The following is a 13,423-nucleotide window of genomic DNA, read 5'->3' as shown; positions in this document are numbered from 1 at the left end:
CTGGGCCACTTGGCTTGGGACTCCTGGATCCTCCTCCTCTCCCTGCTCAGTGCTGCCTGGCCAGCAAGTCCAGACTCCTGGGTCGTCCTGTCCCCGCTGATGTCTCTTCTCTGCCCCCAGCAGCCCGGCGCAGAGGGGGCCTCCGTTACACCCCCTGGCCCCACAGAGGACCGGTTGCCAAGGACCATGGCTACAGGACACCTGCTCCTAAGCCCCATCAGGAGCCATCCCCACTTCTCCTCCCACATTGGCTCAGGTTCCCCATCCCGGCTGAATCAAAGGGTGTGCCTGGTGAGCCCATGTGGGTGAGGGCCGGGGCCCCTGGGAGGCAGCGTTCCAGACGTCCCTTTGGTGCACGCAGCAAGAGAGCTGATCCTGGTGGCAGGGCCCAGGGGCTTGTCCTGAGAAGTGGAGCATAGAGGGTGGGCACATGGAGGGTGCAGCACACTGAGTATGGGGCCCAGAGGCTGGCACCAGGAACCAACACCGGCCATGTTCATGCAGCACGGAGGGGAGTGAGGATGTTGGGAGAAGGGGTTCCAGGAGGCAAGGATGAGGTGTGGGGTAGCTGGGGGGCTAAGAGGACTCTCTGGGGGGTGGGGTGGGTCCAATCCACAGGGGTTCGATTGCCCAGCCTTCATCCCATCTCCTGGGAGGAGCCCGACCTCTTTGCCACATTTCCCAAGGGCGAGTGCCGCAGCTCTCTGCCTCTGCAGAGCGGCTAGAGCCCAAAGGCCCCTTCTCCCCACAAGTCCACCTGGATGGACAGGGTCTTGCCCTGTCCAGATGTGGGTTAGTCGCCTCCATGCCAGGGTCAGCTCAGCCTGGGAAAGGCAACGTGCGCAGCCAGGGTGCCAGGTGTCCAGGATGCTACCGGACAGTCCGGTATTTGCGCTTTTTGTCCGGTAAAAAAAAAAAATCAGAGAATACCGGACATGTGCAATGTCCAATATTCTCTGATTTTTCCGGCTGTGCACCGGACGGAAGCCTGGTGGGGGCAAGGGGAGTGGCTTGGACTCCCAACCACTCCTCCCGCCCCCACTAGGCTTCTGTGCAATCACAGGCTCCCAGCCTGTCCACGTGTCCAGTATTTTTTGAGAGACCATCTGGCAACCCTAGGGGCAGCTGGAATTCTGTGCCAGGGCGGGGGCTCAGTCCCTTGGCCTTTCAGAGGTGGCTCAGCCTTCTAGCTCCTGCTGCCCACAAATCCTTCTGCCCTATTCCACCCAGGGGCCAGCCCTGTGAGCTGGCCTCCCCCGAACCCTCAGGAATTTCAGCTCCTGCCCCCTCAGTTCGACACGGGGAAACCCTGCTCCTTGCTGGCAACCCCCCTACCCCCATTCCCAAGCCTGGGGTTGTTGGCCTCTTGTCCCAAGCCACTGATTGGCCAGTTAGCCAAGGAGAGGGGGCAGGGGGCTAGTCTGCCCTTAATGGTTGTGGCAGAATGGGGTTTATACACCTCACCGAGGCCCCTCCCCACCCCTCCATATCAAAGCATCTTCACTCCAGGCACCTAAAGCAGGGGCCAGCCCCCCTTTGGGCCCAAACTGATCCAGGCTGCTCCATGCGAGCAGAGGGGAGTTGCCTTGGCACCATGGGCCTCCTCCCATCCAGTCCAGCTATGGGCACGTCACCCCACGTGGGTTACCCAGGGGCCTTCTCCTGCTGAGCCACAGGTCTGTCCAGGCCCCCCAAGGCTGGTGGAGCATCCCTCCAGTAGGGTTTCCATTAAGTTACCCCATTGCAAGCCACAGCTGCAGCCCCTAGACTGACCTGCTTGCTGCCCACTCATGCCCCGTTCAGCTGCAGCCTTGCTCCCGAGGCCTCTGGGATTCCTCCACAGGTGCCAACCCACATCAGGTGCCAGCCACTTCCACCAGCTCACATTTGCCCTAATCCTGCTGGTGGGAAACCTCCAAGTGACCATCTTGCGTGGCCCCAACTTGGGCCGTAGGGCTGCCAGGTGTCCGGTACAGCCAGTCTCCGAGTTGCGAACAGTCGACTTCTGACCATTCGCACTTACGACCGAAGCTGTCGTAAATGGCAGACCCCGAGTTACGAAGGCAATCCATGCTGACAAACAGCGCGGTCGCGTGGAACAACATAGGGTCTGATTTATGAACAAATCGAGTTATGACCAATTGCTTGGTCCGTAACCGGTTCGTAAGTTGGGAAGAGGCTGTATTTTCACCTCTTGTCTGGTAAAAAAAAATAAAACAGAAAATACCGAACACGTGAAATGTCCAGTATTTTCTGGTTTTTTCCCTGCCAGGAGGCGAAAAACTGGACACCTGGCAACCCTACAACACTCAGCAACTGGGCCCAGCCCCTGGTCTCCCCACCCCAGCCCCTCTGCTTATGCAGGGAAGCTCCCTTCTGGCTCGACCAAGAAAACAAAATGGCCATGGCAAAAAAGCTAAAGACCTGAGCAAGGGGAAGCAATGCCTTCCCTGGGTCTTAGTGCTCAACCGCTTCCTAGCCCTATTCTGACTCAGCATGCAATTAAAAGGGCCATTCTGTTTTGATGCTGTTTATTTTATTTATGTATTTATTCTTAATAACTCTTGGGGTCCTTCCCTCCCCCCTTCCCCCCCCAACAGAATTTTTTCCCTGGTGTTTTTTTTGGGGGGAGGAGGTGTTTGGTATTTTTGTTGAAACCATCTGGCAACCCAACGTGGGCCAGTCCCCACCTTTGTTTTGTTCTCAGACCTGGACTTCGTCTTTATGATCTCGTCTGCCAAACGGCCCGTGCTGCGCAGCTCCCCTTCCGCTAACCACAGCCTGAGCGGGTCTGGTCCCCCCAGGCATGACCCAGCAGCCAGAGCAGCGAGCCCTGCCCTGTTGTGCAATGGCTCCCATCACAGTGGCAGCCCCACATATGGCCCTGCTCCATCTGCTGCGCCCCACAGGGGTCAGCCACAAGCAGTCGGGCCTTTGGAAACATCCCAAGTCCACAGTGTGAGCCCCTGGCACCTGCCATTTGACTGCACAATCTGGTGAGCAGTGGGACCTGCTTCAGAGGGCCAGGCAGCAGCTGGGTGGAAGCCTCCGGGGTCTGAGCTCAGTGCACACAGAGACAAACAGGCCGGGAGGCGGAAGGAGCCGGAGAGCTGTGGCATTCGCCCTGGGAAAGGCTGAGTTTGGGGTTTGGCAGAGAAAGAGGGGCCCTCCCAGGAGACTGGATAAAGGCCACGCCAAAGAAGCCTTGCAGAGTGGTGAGAAGGTGGCTCAGGGGGCTGTGGGAAGGGGCAAAGTTTGGGGGCGGCTGTAGAAGTATGTGGGGGTGGGAGGGGTCTGTGGATGCGGGGAGGAGGCCCAGTGCTAGAAGTGAGCTGCTTGGGGCCTTTGTGTCTCTCCTGGGCCTGGCACCATTGCTGCTCTGTGGCACTGATCTGAGAAAGGACCAGGCACTTCACTGGCCATGCCCAGCCCGGCAGCTGCAGCCTGTACCCTGCCCTTAGACCCAGCTGCATTCCCCTCCCTTCCAGGGGCTCATCCCCAGCCCACGCAGACAAGGGCTCATGCAGGAGCTGGGGCACGCACTGCAGATGCCACCAGCTCTGGGGTGGGGCACCGACACCAGGCAGCTAACGGAGCCTCCGGGACACTGCTGAGGAGAGGAGCCTGGACGCGGGACTGCATGGAAACAGCTTGTGAGGAGTTCCGGGTCAGGTACCTCCCTGGAATCCCCCCCAAGGATCCCAGTCATAGAAGAGAACCCCAGGGGATGGTGCATCACCACCCACCCTAAAATGCAGCCCCCTCAGGGGGAGGGGAACAGGGCTGTTTATAGCCCCACACTGAGATGCAGGTAGCCCCGTAGTGGGGCACCAGGAGCAGTTTATACGGGGATCTCTCTCTGTGCTAAGATGTAGGTGCCTTTGGGGTGGGCCACATGAGCTGAGCCCAGCAGTCTCATCTTGTGCTCGACCCGCAGTCTCTCTCTCCTCCCTAGGGTCCCAAGACCGTGGTGCAAGGAGAAGCCAGAGGGAGACACGACAGCCCTGGCTCAGAGGTGGAGCTGGGGCCGGCAACCCGGGGGGGCGCAGGCAGGGGATGACAGGCCGGAGGAGTCTCAGGGGAAGCCCAGGCAGGGGCTGAGGGTCAGAGCGACAGAGCCAGAGGGGAGCAGGCATTGCAGAGAGGGAATGCAGCTGAAGGGAGAGAGGGGGCTTGTCCCCATCCAGGGAGCAAGGCAGCTGGACAAAGGGCAGGGAGGTGAGGGACAGACCCAGGAGGAGGAAGGTCTGGCAGGAGGGTTGGAAGGCCAAGAGAGGGAGGAGGGGAAAGAAGGCCAGGAGGCAAGGGAGGAGGATGAGAAGGGCAAACGGGAGGAAGGCTCTGGAGGGGCAGGGGAGGAGCAGGAGGAAGAGGGGAGGGGAAGAGAGGATGGCTCAGCCTTGGAGCATGTCCAAGCATCAGTAAATGGGGGGGAGGATGAGGAAGGCCTGGTGCAGTGGGGGGGCCAGGAGGAGGAGGGAAGCAAGGCAGAAGGTGGCCTGATGTGGGGGCAGACAGGCGGTGAGGAGGAGGAGATGGAGAATGAGGAAGGTCTAGCAGAGGAGCAGAGGAGTGAGGAAGAGGAGGGCAGCGAGGAGGAAGGCCTGGTGGGGCAGCGAGGGGGTGAGGAGGAAGGAGAGGAAGAGGAGGACAGAGATGAGGAGGAGGGCCTGGTGGGGCAGCAAGGGGGTGAGGAGGAAAAAGAGGAGGAGGAGGAGGAGGAGGAAGGCCTTGTGGAGCAGCAAAGGGGTGAGGAGGGAGGAGAAGAGGATAGCGTGGAGGAGGAGGGCCTGGTGGGGCGGCAAAGAGGTGAGGAGGGAGGAGAGGAAGAGATGGGCAGCAAGGAGGAGGAGGGGGTGAGGAGGGAGGAGAGGAGGAGGAGGGCAGCGAGGAGGAGGAGGGCCTGGTGGGGCGGCAAGGGGGTGAGGAGGGAGGAGAGGAGGAGGAGGGCAGCGAGGAGGAGGAGGGCCTGGTGGGGCGGCAAGGGGGTGAGGAGGGGGGAGAGGAGGAGGAGGGCAGCGAGGAGGAGGAAGGCCTGGTGGGGCAGCAAGGGGGTGAGGAGGGGGGAGAGGAGGAGGAGGGCAGCGAGGAGGAGGAAGGCCTGGTGGGGCAGCAAGGGGGTGAGGAGGGAGGAGAGGAGAAGGAGGGCAGTGAGGGCCCAGCGGTGCGGGGCACTGAAGGCCGTGTGCAGGTGGAAGAGGAGGACGCAGACAGCGACTTAGTGCTGGGCCCCCTGGGAGCTGGTGCCCAGGAGGGCCCAGGCAGTGCTGAGCAAGGCAGGTGAGTTCTCTTCTTACCCGCCTCCCAGGCCATGAGTCCTGGTGAAGCCTCCCCTCCAACCCATCTCTCTTGTCTATCTCATGTTAGGGACCATGGCAGAGAGACCCCTGCCTGGTACGGCTGCATCCCAGAGCCCTCACACAGAGGGGCAAGTGAGTGAGGAGGCTGGTATTCCCCCCGCATCCTCCCTCAGTGAGACCCATGGCCCTTCCAGCCTGGAATTGCAGAACCAATCGGCTTCTCCAGTCTGGCGTCACCCCACCACCCCAGCATTGGTGCAGGAAGTAGTGGTGTGGGGGGTGCTAGAGCATCCCCCCCCCCAGATTTTGCACCCCAGGCCAGGGTTTGAGCCACCAGCCCACACCCAGGAGTCCCACTTCTGTCTAGGGTCCTGGCCATGGCCACCAGCTCCAAGGAGGCTCAGCTGCTGGCCCACTGCCTCTGGGGTTCCAGCCACCAGTCCTGGGGACTGTCCCGTCACCCAGGGTACCGGTGGCTCCACTTCAGGTTCTGGGGCTCTGACTATCGGCCCCATGCCAAGGGCTCTGCAGCCACCTTCAGCTGTGGTCCAGCTGGGTGAGAGGAGCAGACAGGGTAAGGTGGGGTGGGGGAGCACAACTCAGCACCTCCACCCTAAAAATTGTTCCAGAACCACTGCCACCTGGTATGACCTTGGGGTCCCATCAGCCTGGCATCTCCCCTCGGTCCCACACCTGGGTCTGGCATCTCCCCCTCTCCCCACCAGATCAGATCTAAAGTCCCTGGCTGTGTCTACACTGGGCCACTTATTCCGGAAAAGCAGTCGCTTTTCCGGAATAACTTGCCAGCTGTCTACACTGGCCGCTTGCTTTTCCGGAAAAGCAATGACGATCTACTATAAAATTGTCAGTGTTTTTCTGGAAAAACTATGCTACTCCCATTCGGGCAAAAGTCCTTTTCCGGAAAAACTGTTCCGGAAAAGGGCCAGTGTAGACAGCACAGTAGTCTTTTCTGCAAAAAAGCCCCGATCGCGAAAATGACGATCTGGGCTTTTTTTCCAGAAAAGCGCGTCTACATTGGCCACGGACGCTTTTCCGCAAAAAGTGCTTTTCCGGAAAAGCATCCTGCCAATGTAGACGCGCTTTTTCTGGAAATACGTATAATGGAAAACTGTTCCGTTTTAAGCATTTCCAGAAAAGGGTGCCAGTGTAGACGTAGCCCCTTAGTCTTAAACTCCCCTCCCCACCCCCATCCTGTGTCCGAACACTGCCTCCTGCCACCCCACCCAAGAATTTCAACATCTGTATCTGCCATTCCAGATCTAGAAGAGGATTCAGCCTGGGAGGAAGGGGAGAAGGAAGAGGAGGAAGCAGAGAGTGAAGGGGATGAGGACATAGAAGCTGCTTTGGCTCCCCCAGGGAACACAACAGAACCAAGGTTGGGATCAACCATGAATCCTGCCTGAGTGTGGCTCTATGGTGCTCAATGGTGGGGGGTGCTCTCTTGCACTCAGCGCTGAATCCTAGGGGTCCTGTGCTGCAGGCCACGGGGTGGGGACTGTGGCAGGATCCCTAGAGTGAAGCCTGGAACTGTGGGCCCCCTACCTCTCCAGCCTGGGCTGTCTCACAATGCTGTGCCAGTGACAAGCAGCAACCCCTTCCAGGTGCTGTTAGCACTCTGCCCCAGCACATATGGAACCCGACACCCAGCTAGACTGCATGCTTGCTCCCAGAGCCAATCATGAATCACACAGAGAAAGGCACCAGGCCGATCCCCCAGCGATACACCAGGCGATACACCAGGCTTTGTAACCCTCGCCAGAAAAGTCAGGCAAAGCGCACTGGCAAAGAAGCAGTTAAACTAATGGACCGGCTACAAAAGATAGGGGTTATAAGTGTAAGGCAAAGAGTCAGAGTGAGGGACCGAAAGAAATAAAATATAAACATGTAGACTAAACTCGCAACCCTATTTGACTGGTCAACAACTAAATTAAGCAGGTTTTTCCCTCACCCCACTGGATATCACAGGTCTCCCTCTTGAAACCTGAGCCAGTCTCCTCTGCTGGAGTCTTTAGTCTCCTGCGCATCCTTACTGCTTGTGGCATAGGTGGGGGCAGGAGAAAGGCCAAGCATGGTGCCCCTGGGTTCTGGTTTATATCTGTAGTCCATGCGCTTGGAGGACAGAATCCAGGCATATCTGGTGGGCACTGTGGAGTCCCAAGGTGAAATATGTGAGTGAGTCATGGAGTTGCAATGAGGCTGACACAATTGCCTGGCCCCGGGCAAGGTGGGGGGAAGGGTGGCCAGCTCTGTGCTCCCACAGAGGGCGGGGTCTCAGGTGGAAGGGGCAGGGCTAGGGCTAACCTCCCCCAGGCAGCCCTCAGCACCACCTGGAGAAAGCCCTGCAATACTGTGGCGGTGATTTAAATGGCTCAGGGCTCCAACTGTGGCTGCCGCTGCCACAGGAGCAACAGTGACCAGGAGGCCTGGGCCCTTTCAAATCGCTGGGCCCCGGGGCAGTTGCCCCTTTGCCACCCCTGTCAGTGGGCCTGTTGAATTGTAACTCCTCTGCTGGCCAATGGCCAGTGATGTCTGTCCAGCACCCACCGGGGTGTTTCTCACCTCCCTTGGCATTGTCACTGGAGAGCTGGAATCTGGACACTTCCCAAACCCACAGCACATTTTACTGAGAACCAGACAGCACATTCTCATGCCTTGATCTGAATTTAGACAAAACAGTGACTTTAGAGGGATCATAATCCATCCCCTGATACCTCACAGGGCCTGCGTTCGAGGCAGTATCACAATCTACTATATAGTTGAGACAGTTTGGCTGTGTCTACACTGGCATGATTTTGCGCAAGAACTCTTTTGCGGAAGAGTTCTTGTGCAAAAACTGTTCCAGAAGAGAGCGTCTACACTGGCATGTGCCTTTGCGCAAGAGCATCCTTGCCAGTGTAGATGCTCTCTTGCACAAGAACGCTCTGATGGCCATTTTAAACATCGGGCTTTCTTGCACAAGAAATTCATGTTGCCTGTCTACACTGGCCTCTTGCATAAGAACAGTTGCACAAAAGGGCTTATTCCTGAGCGGGAGCATCATAGTTCTTGCGCAAGAAGCACTGATTTCACACATTAGAATGTCAGTGTTCTTGCGCAAGAAGCACTGATTTCACACATTAGAATGTCAGGGTTCTTGCGCAAGAACCCTTGGCCAGTGTAGACAGGCAGCAAGTTTTGACACAAAAGCAGCTACTTTTGCGCAAGATCGCACCAATGTAGACACAGCCTTTGTGTGTCTGTCTGTCTGTTCAAGAACTCTTCCTAACCAGTAAGAGCGAAGCCTACCCAATGTGGACTCGAGGTTAATGTCCAAGGCACCAAGCGGCTAAATAATGTGAGACTATGGATCAAGTGCCCCCTGAGGGACTAAGCATCATCAGGCTGCTTTGATGTAGATGCAGAGCAGCATGGCATTTACACTACACTCTGGCAAACCAGTCTTGGAAACTGCGCTCACACTCCTGCCTGGGGAGGGGATGAGACTGAGGGGTGGCATCACTTGGGTACCAAACTCAAGAGCACCGCTGGCAGCAGCCCTGATACCCTGGTGATGGGTGTGGGATCAGCACCTGAATGGGGCAGAATAGCCAATGAGGCTCTCGGCAGAAGCTGGATGCTGAGGCTTCTCTGTGGTCTCCCCTTTGCAGGGAGAAGAGGACATTGGAGAGCCAGGAACAGAGGGGAAGCAGCCAGGGAAGCTCCTGTTTGGAGGAAGGGTCAAGGAAAGTAAAGGTGGCTGAGGCGCCGCCTGCCAGCACCACTCAGTGGCCAAGGTACCATGGGTAAAAGACAAGGCAGGTTCTGTGGGCAAAGCCTGGTCCAGCTCATCTCTCTTCCCAGGAGGATGAGCTGGAGTCTTCCCAGGGCATCCAGCTCCATGGCTGATGATCGACATGAGGCCTTTCCCTCCTAGAGAGCCCTAGGGTGCTCTGATCTGGTCCCAGAGATCTAGTGGGTGCAGTCCAGACCACTCAGGGGCTGTGTCACCCATGCTCTGCAGCCTCTTAGGTCTCTTGCAGTACCTTGCTGCAGCAGTTCCCACCTGGGCTGCTCACAAACAGCGTTCCACCATGCATGCCACACCCTGCCTGGCTCCCAACCATGCCTGGGTTGCACTCTGGCTTTTATCAGCCTTGGTTACTGCTGCTGGCTGATCCCAACACACTTCCAGGCTCAGATTTTCCCCCAGAAATGTATACCCTGACTGCTCAGCCCTGTAAGTCCATTATTCCTTTAAGGGAATAATATACACACAACTTGCCTCCCTAATGGAGTTACACAGACTCCAAGTTAAACCCACCAGAGTAGATACAACATTCGTTAACTACACAGAGATGTAAGTGATTCTGAGCAATAAACATAAGAGTCAGAGATGGTTACAAGAAAAATAAAGACAAAACACGTTCTAGTGCCAAACTATATGAGATACAAAGTAAAGTTTCTCACCACATGCTTCCAATGGCATTGCTGACTGACTTTTTCAGGTTAGACCCCCTCCCCAGGGTGCAGCAGCTGATTCCTTTGTCTTCCCAGGTGCAGAGAATGAGATAAACAGGGAGATGAAGAAGCATGGGGGGGATGCTTTGTATGGTTTCAGTCCCTCTTTGAAAAGCATTTCCAGCTGAGACCCAAGAGACAGGGAGCTTGGGGGAGGCAGGAGATCTCATGCTCTTTCTGAACATGCAGATCTCATTTAAAGGGCCGTGGTGCAAGGACCCATCAGGGTGTGTCTTCTCTGTGGAGGAGGTGGGTAGCAGGCAGTTCCACGGGGTGGAGCAGGTTGGCCTCATTCTCCTTAGAATAACACAGCCCACTCCGTGGACTGGGGGGAAGGACTGGATGGGCACTGAGGCTGGGATCTACCTGTGTTCAGAATGGTCCCTCGGGGCAAGTAGGGGTTTGCCCAGCTGGGAGTGCCCTGACTCTTCTATGTTTGTGCTTCCTCCTCCAGGATACCATCGCAGGAACCTGCAGCTTGCAGTTCCACAGGTGAGGAGATGCCTACAGACCGAGACAGGCTAATACAGAGCTGGGAATAGAACCTAGGCATCTTGGCCACACCTGCTTACTCCATTTTACCCGAACAGAATTCTGCAGTGACGCAGAGGAGCTGAGAGTAGACCTGGAAATGGTGCTGAGGGAGGACCAGAGCCTGGATGACCAGGACGACTTCTACGACTGAGGGAGGGATCCAGCACAGGTGGGTCCCAGTGAGACAGGGAAGATCTGGGATGTGACTATCTCCACGGCCTTGTGGGACACAGAGACAGTGTTGGGAAGCTGGCCTCTAGGGGTGTGTCTAGACTACAGGGTTTTGTCAACAAAAGTGGACTTTTGTCAACAAAACTATACCTGCGTCTACACTGCCACTGAGTTCTGTCGACATAACGTCGACAGAACTCAGCAGTTTTGTCGATGGCTGTAAACCTCATTCTATGAGGAATAACGCCTTTTGTTGACAGAGTTCTGTCGACAGAAGGCATTACTGCATTTACACTGTCCTTTGCGTCTACACTGTCATGTCGACAAAGCGGCTTGCTTTGTCGACAGAACTGGATGTAGTCTGGGCGCTCTTTGTCAACAGAAGCTTTGTCGACAAAAGCCTGTAGTCTAGACATACCCTAGGGTGGGAGTGACTGTGGATTCCCCTACCTTGCAAAGTATGACCCCTCCTGGGGCAGCCCCTTGAGTTTAGGGGAGGGGTGAGGTGGGAAGGTTCAGACTTGGCACCACTAACTTTGGAAGGAGGGCAGAGTGGAGAAGCAGGAGTTCTGAGGGGTACTTCAGCATCACATCCTCCCTCTCCTCCCAGAATGCATTATGTTACTCCTTCCATGGACCCCCAGCACCCACTTTCATCTTGTGAAAGCTGGATGTAGATTCATCAATGACAGCTAGGTTTGCAAAATGTTTGGGGCTGGTGTAAAAAAAAAAAGCGAAATGATTTACGCTTGCTAAGGGTCTGGCCCTTTAGCCCACCCAAGCATTGACCTCGGTTCTCCTATCCCTTGGCAGCCATGTAAATCCGGAGTGACTGCATCCCTGTCTGCGTGGTTATGCCAGAGTGAAATGAGTGTTGGTGGGAGAAGACTCAATGCGGCTGGATGGAAATGGAGTTAATGTTCATGTTACAGTGCAAAGGTGAAATTAAAGCCTACCAGGAGCTGAGCAATGTGGTTGCAGCACCTTTGAATTTGAAATTGTACCATTTGTGTTTCACTATTTGCTCTCCTGCTGCTCTGGACCATTCAGATTTTCCTACGAAATAATACTAGTCCTTGAAGCTGGTGGAAGGTTTTCCAGATCAATGTTTTTCCAACCAAAAATGGCTTTTTGACTAAATGAAAATCCCATTCTCTCCCTCTCCCCTCACACCCCACCTGCCCCTTTAAAAAGCTATATTTGTCAAAACATTTCCAGGGAAAAACTAAAATTTGCAACTTTCAACGACAACAAAAAGGTGTGGGATTTTTTTGTAGGGAGATGAGGGGAAATGTGGATCAGGTTTGTTTGTCAAGCAGCTGTTCTAGTTACTTTAAGAAGGGCCAACAAATATTCCAGAGTGTCTATGTGCAAGAGAGATTCTATGTTGTTTTTTTATTACAACGAGTAATCCTGTGGCACCTTAGGGTATGTCTACACTGCATTCCTCTTTCGAGAGAGGAATGCAAATGCAGGTGAACTAAATTGCAAATGAAGAGCGGATTTGAATTTCCTGTACTTCATCTGCATAATCGCGTCCGGGCGCTATTTCGAAATACCTTATTTCGAAAAAAGAAACGCTGTCTAGATGCGGTTATTTCAAAAGAAAACCCTTCTTTCAAAATTACCCTTACTCCTTATACAATGAGGTTTAAGGGTTATTTCGAAAGAAGGGTTTTCTTTCGAAATAACCGCATCTACACAGCGTTTCTTTTTTCGAAATAGGGTATTTCAAAATAGCGCCCAGATGCGATTATGCAAATGAAGTGCGGGAAATCCAAATCCGCTCTTCATTTGCAATTTCGTTCACCTGCATTTGCATTCCTCTCTCGAAAGAGGAATGCAGTGTAGGCATAGAGAGACTAACCAATAGGGTGTGTCTACACTTGCAGCCTAATTCGAACTAGGGCTGCAAATGTAGGCATTCAGAATTGCAAATCAAGCCCGGGATTTAAATATCCCACACTTGATTTGCATCTTCTTGGCTGGGCGCCATTTTTTAAATTTACAAGCCCAAAGTAACTGCCCGTGTCTACACGCGGCAGTGAAACGGGTGTTCGAAATAAAGCCCTAGTTCGAACTACCTGTTATTCCTCCTGCAATGAGGTTTAACAGGTAGTTCAAACTAGGGCTTTATTTCGAACGCCTGTTTCACTGCCGTGTGTAGACGTGGGCAGTTACTTCGGGCTTGTAAATTTCAAAAATGGCGCCCAGCCAAGAAGATGCAAATCAAGCACAGGCTATTTAAATCCCGGACTTGATTTGCAATTCCAAATGCCTACATTTGCAGCCCTAGTTCAAATTAGGTTGCAAGTGTAGACATACCGCAAAATACATATAGTATCATGAGCTTTCGTGGGCAAAACCGACTTCTTCAGATGAGACTGAGTGGAATCACTCTCCTATGGTCTCCATTCAAGCTCATCGGAAGAAGTGGGTTTTGCCCATGAGAGCTCATGATATTATATTTATTTTGGTTAGTCTCTAAGGGTGCGTATACACAGCCCCCTTATCCTGAAATAAGCTATGCAATTTGCACTATGCAAATTGCGTAGCTTATTTCAATGTTTTTTCTAAATAAAGCACTATTCTGAAACGTCCCTTATCCCTTGTGCAATGAGGTTTACAGGGATGCCTGACTAGCGAGCCTGTTATATTTCGATATAATGGGCTTGCTCTTAAGACAATCGATATTTTGGGAACCTGGAGGTATCCCGAAATAGCTCCACTGTGTAGACATAGCCTAAGGCACCACAGGACTATTCATTGTTTTTTAAGTCACAGACTAACATGACTATGCCCCTCTGAGATGTTTATTGTACTGTGAGTTTTGTGATATTTGTTTTTTCCCTTTAAACTCCAGCACCTGCACTCTTGGCATTACAGAAGAATCTCAGCAT

The 13,423-nt window shown here is 54.3% G+C and overlaps 1 protein-coding gene and 1 long non-coding RNA gene across 2 annotated transcripts; both read left to right on the top strand.

The window, feature by feature from the left end:
* The first annotated feature begins 121 nt into the window (after nucleotides 1-121).
* On the top strand, nucleotides 122-4,334 carry LOC149523801 (uncharacterized). Its single transcript, XR_016350478.1, has 3 exons — nucleotides 122-291; nucleotides 3,489-3,672; nucleotides 3,956-4,334. It is a non-coding gene; the product is annotated as an uncharacterized LOC149523801 (long non-coding RNA).
* Nucleotides 4,335-5,813: 1,479 nt separating this feature from the next.
* On the top strand, nucleotides 5,814-11,803 carry LOC102453925 (uncharacterized). The gene is made up of 6 exons (XM_089781363.1): nucleotides 5,814-5,874; nucleotides 6,579-6,696; nucleotides 8,969-9,094; nucleotides 10,273-10,310; nucleotides 10,409-10,521; nucleotides 11,337-11,803. The coding sequence occupies exons 1-5, from the start codon at nucleotides 5,814-5,816 to the stop codon at nucleotides 10,501-10,503; spliced, it is 438 nt and encodes a 145-aa protein (XP_089637489.1). The 3' UTR covers nucleotides 10,504-10,521; nucleotides 11,337-11,803.
* Nucleotides 11,804-13,423: the final 1,620 nt, after the last annotated feature.

This window comes from Pelodiscus sinensis, chromosome 11 (assembly GCF_052426305.1).
Source record: "Pelodiscus sinensis isolate ZL-2025 chromosome 11, ASM5242630v1, whole genome shotgun sequence".
Classification (NCBI taxonomy): domain Eukaryota; kingdom Metazoa; phylum Chordata; order Testudines; family Trionychidae; genus Pelodiscus; species Pelodiscus sinensis.
Note: the sequence above shows the minus strand (reverse complement) of the source record. Positions and strands in the feature narration are given on the sequence as shown.

Bases quoted from the DNA above. Each gene is read 5' to 3' on its own strand.
- LOC102453925 (XM_089781363.1), top strand. From the start codon at position 5,814: ATGCCAAGGGCTCTGCAGCCACCTTCAGCTGTGGTCCAGCTGGGTGAG. The intron at 9,095-10,272 runs GTACCATGGGTA...TTCCTCCTCCAG, and splicing joins AGCACCACTCAGTGGCCAAG to GATACCATCGCAGGAACCTG. The intron at 10,311-10,408 runs GTGAGGAGATGC...TTACCCGAACAG, and splicing joins TGCAGCTTGCAGTTCCACAG to AATTCTGCAGTGACGCAGAG.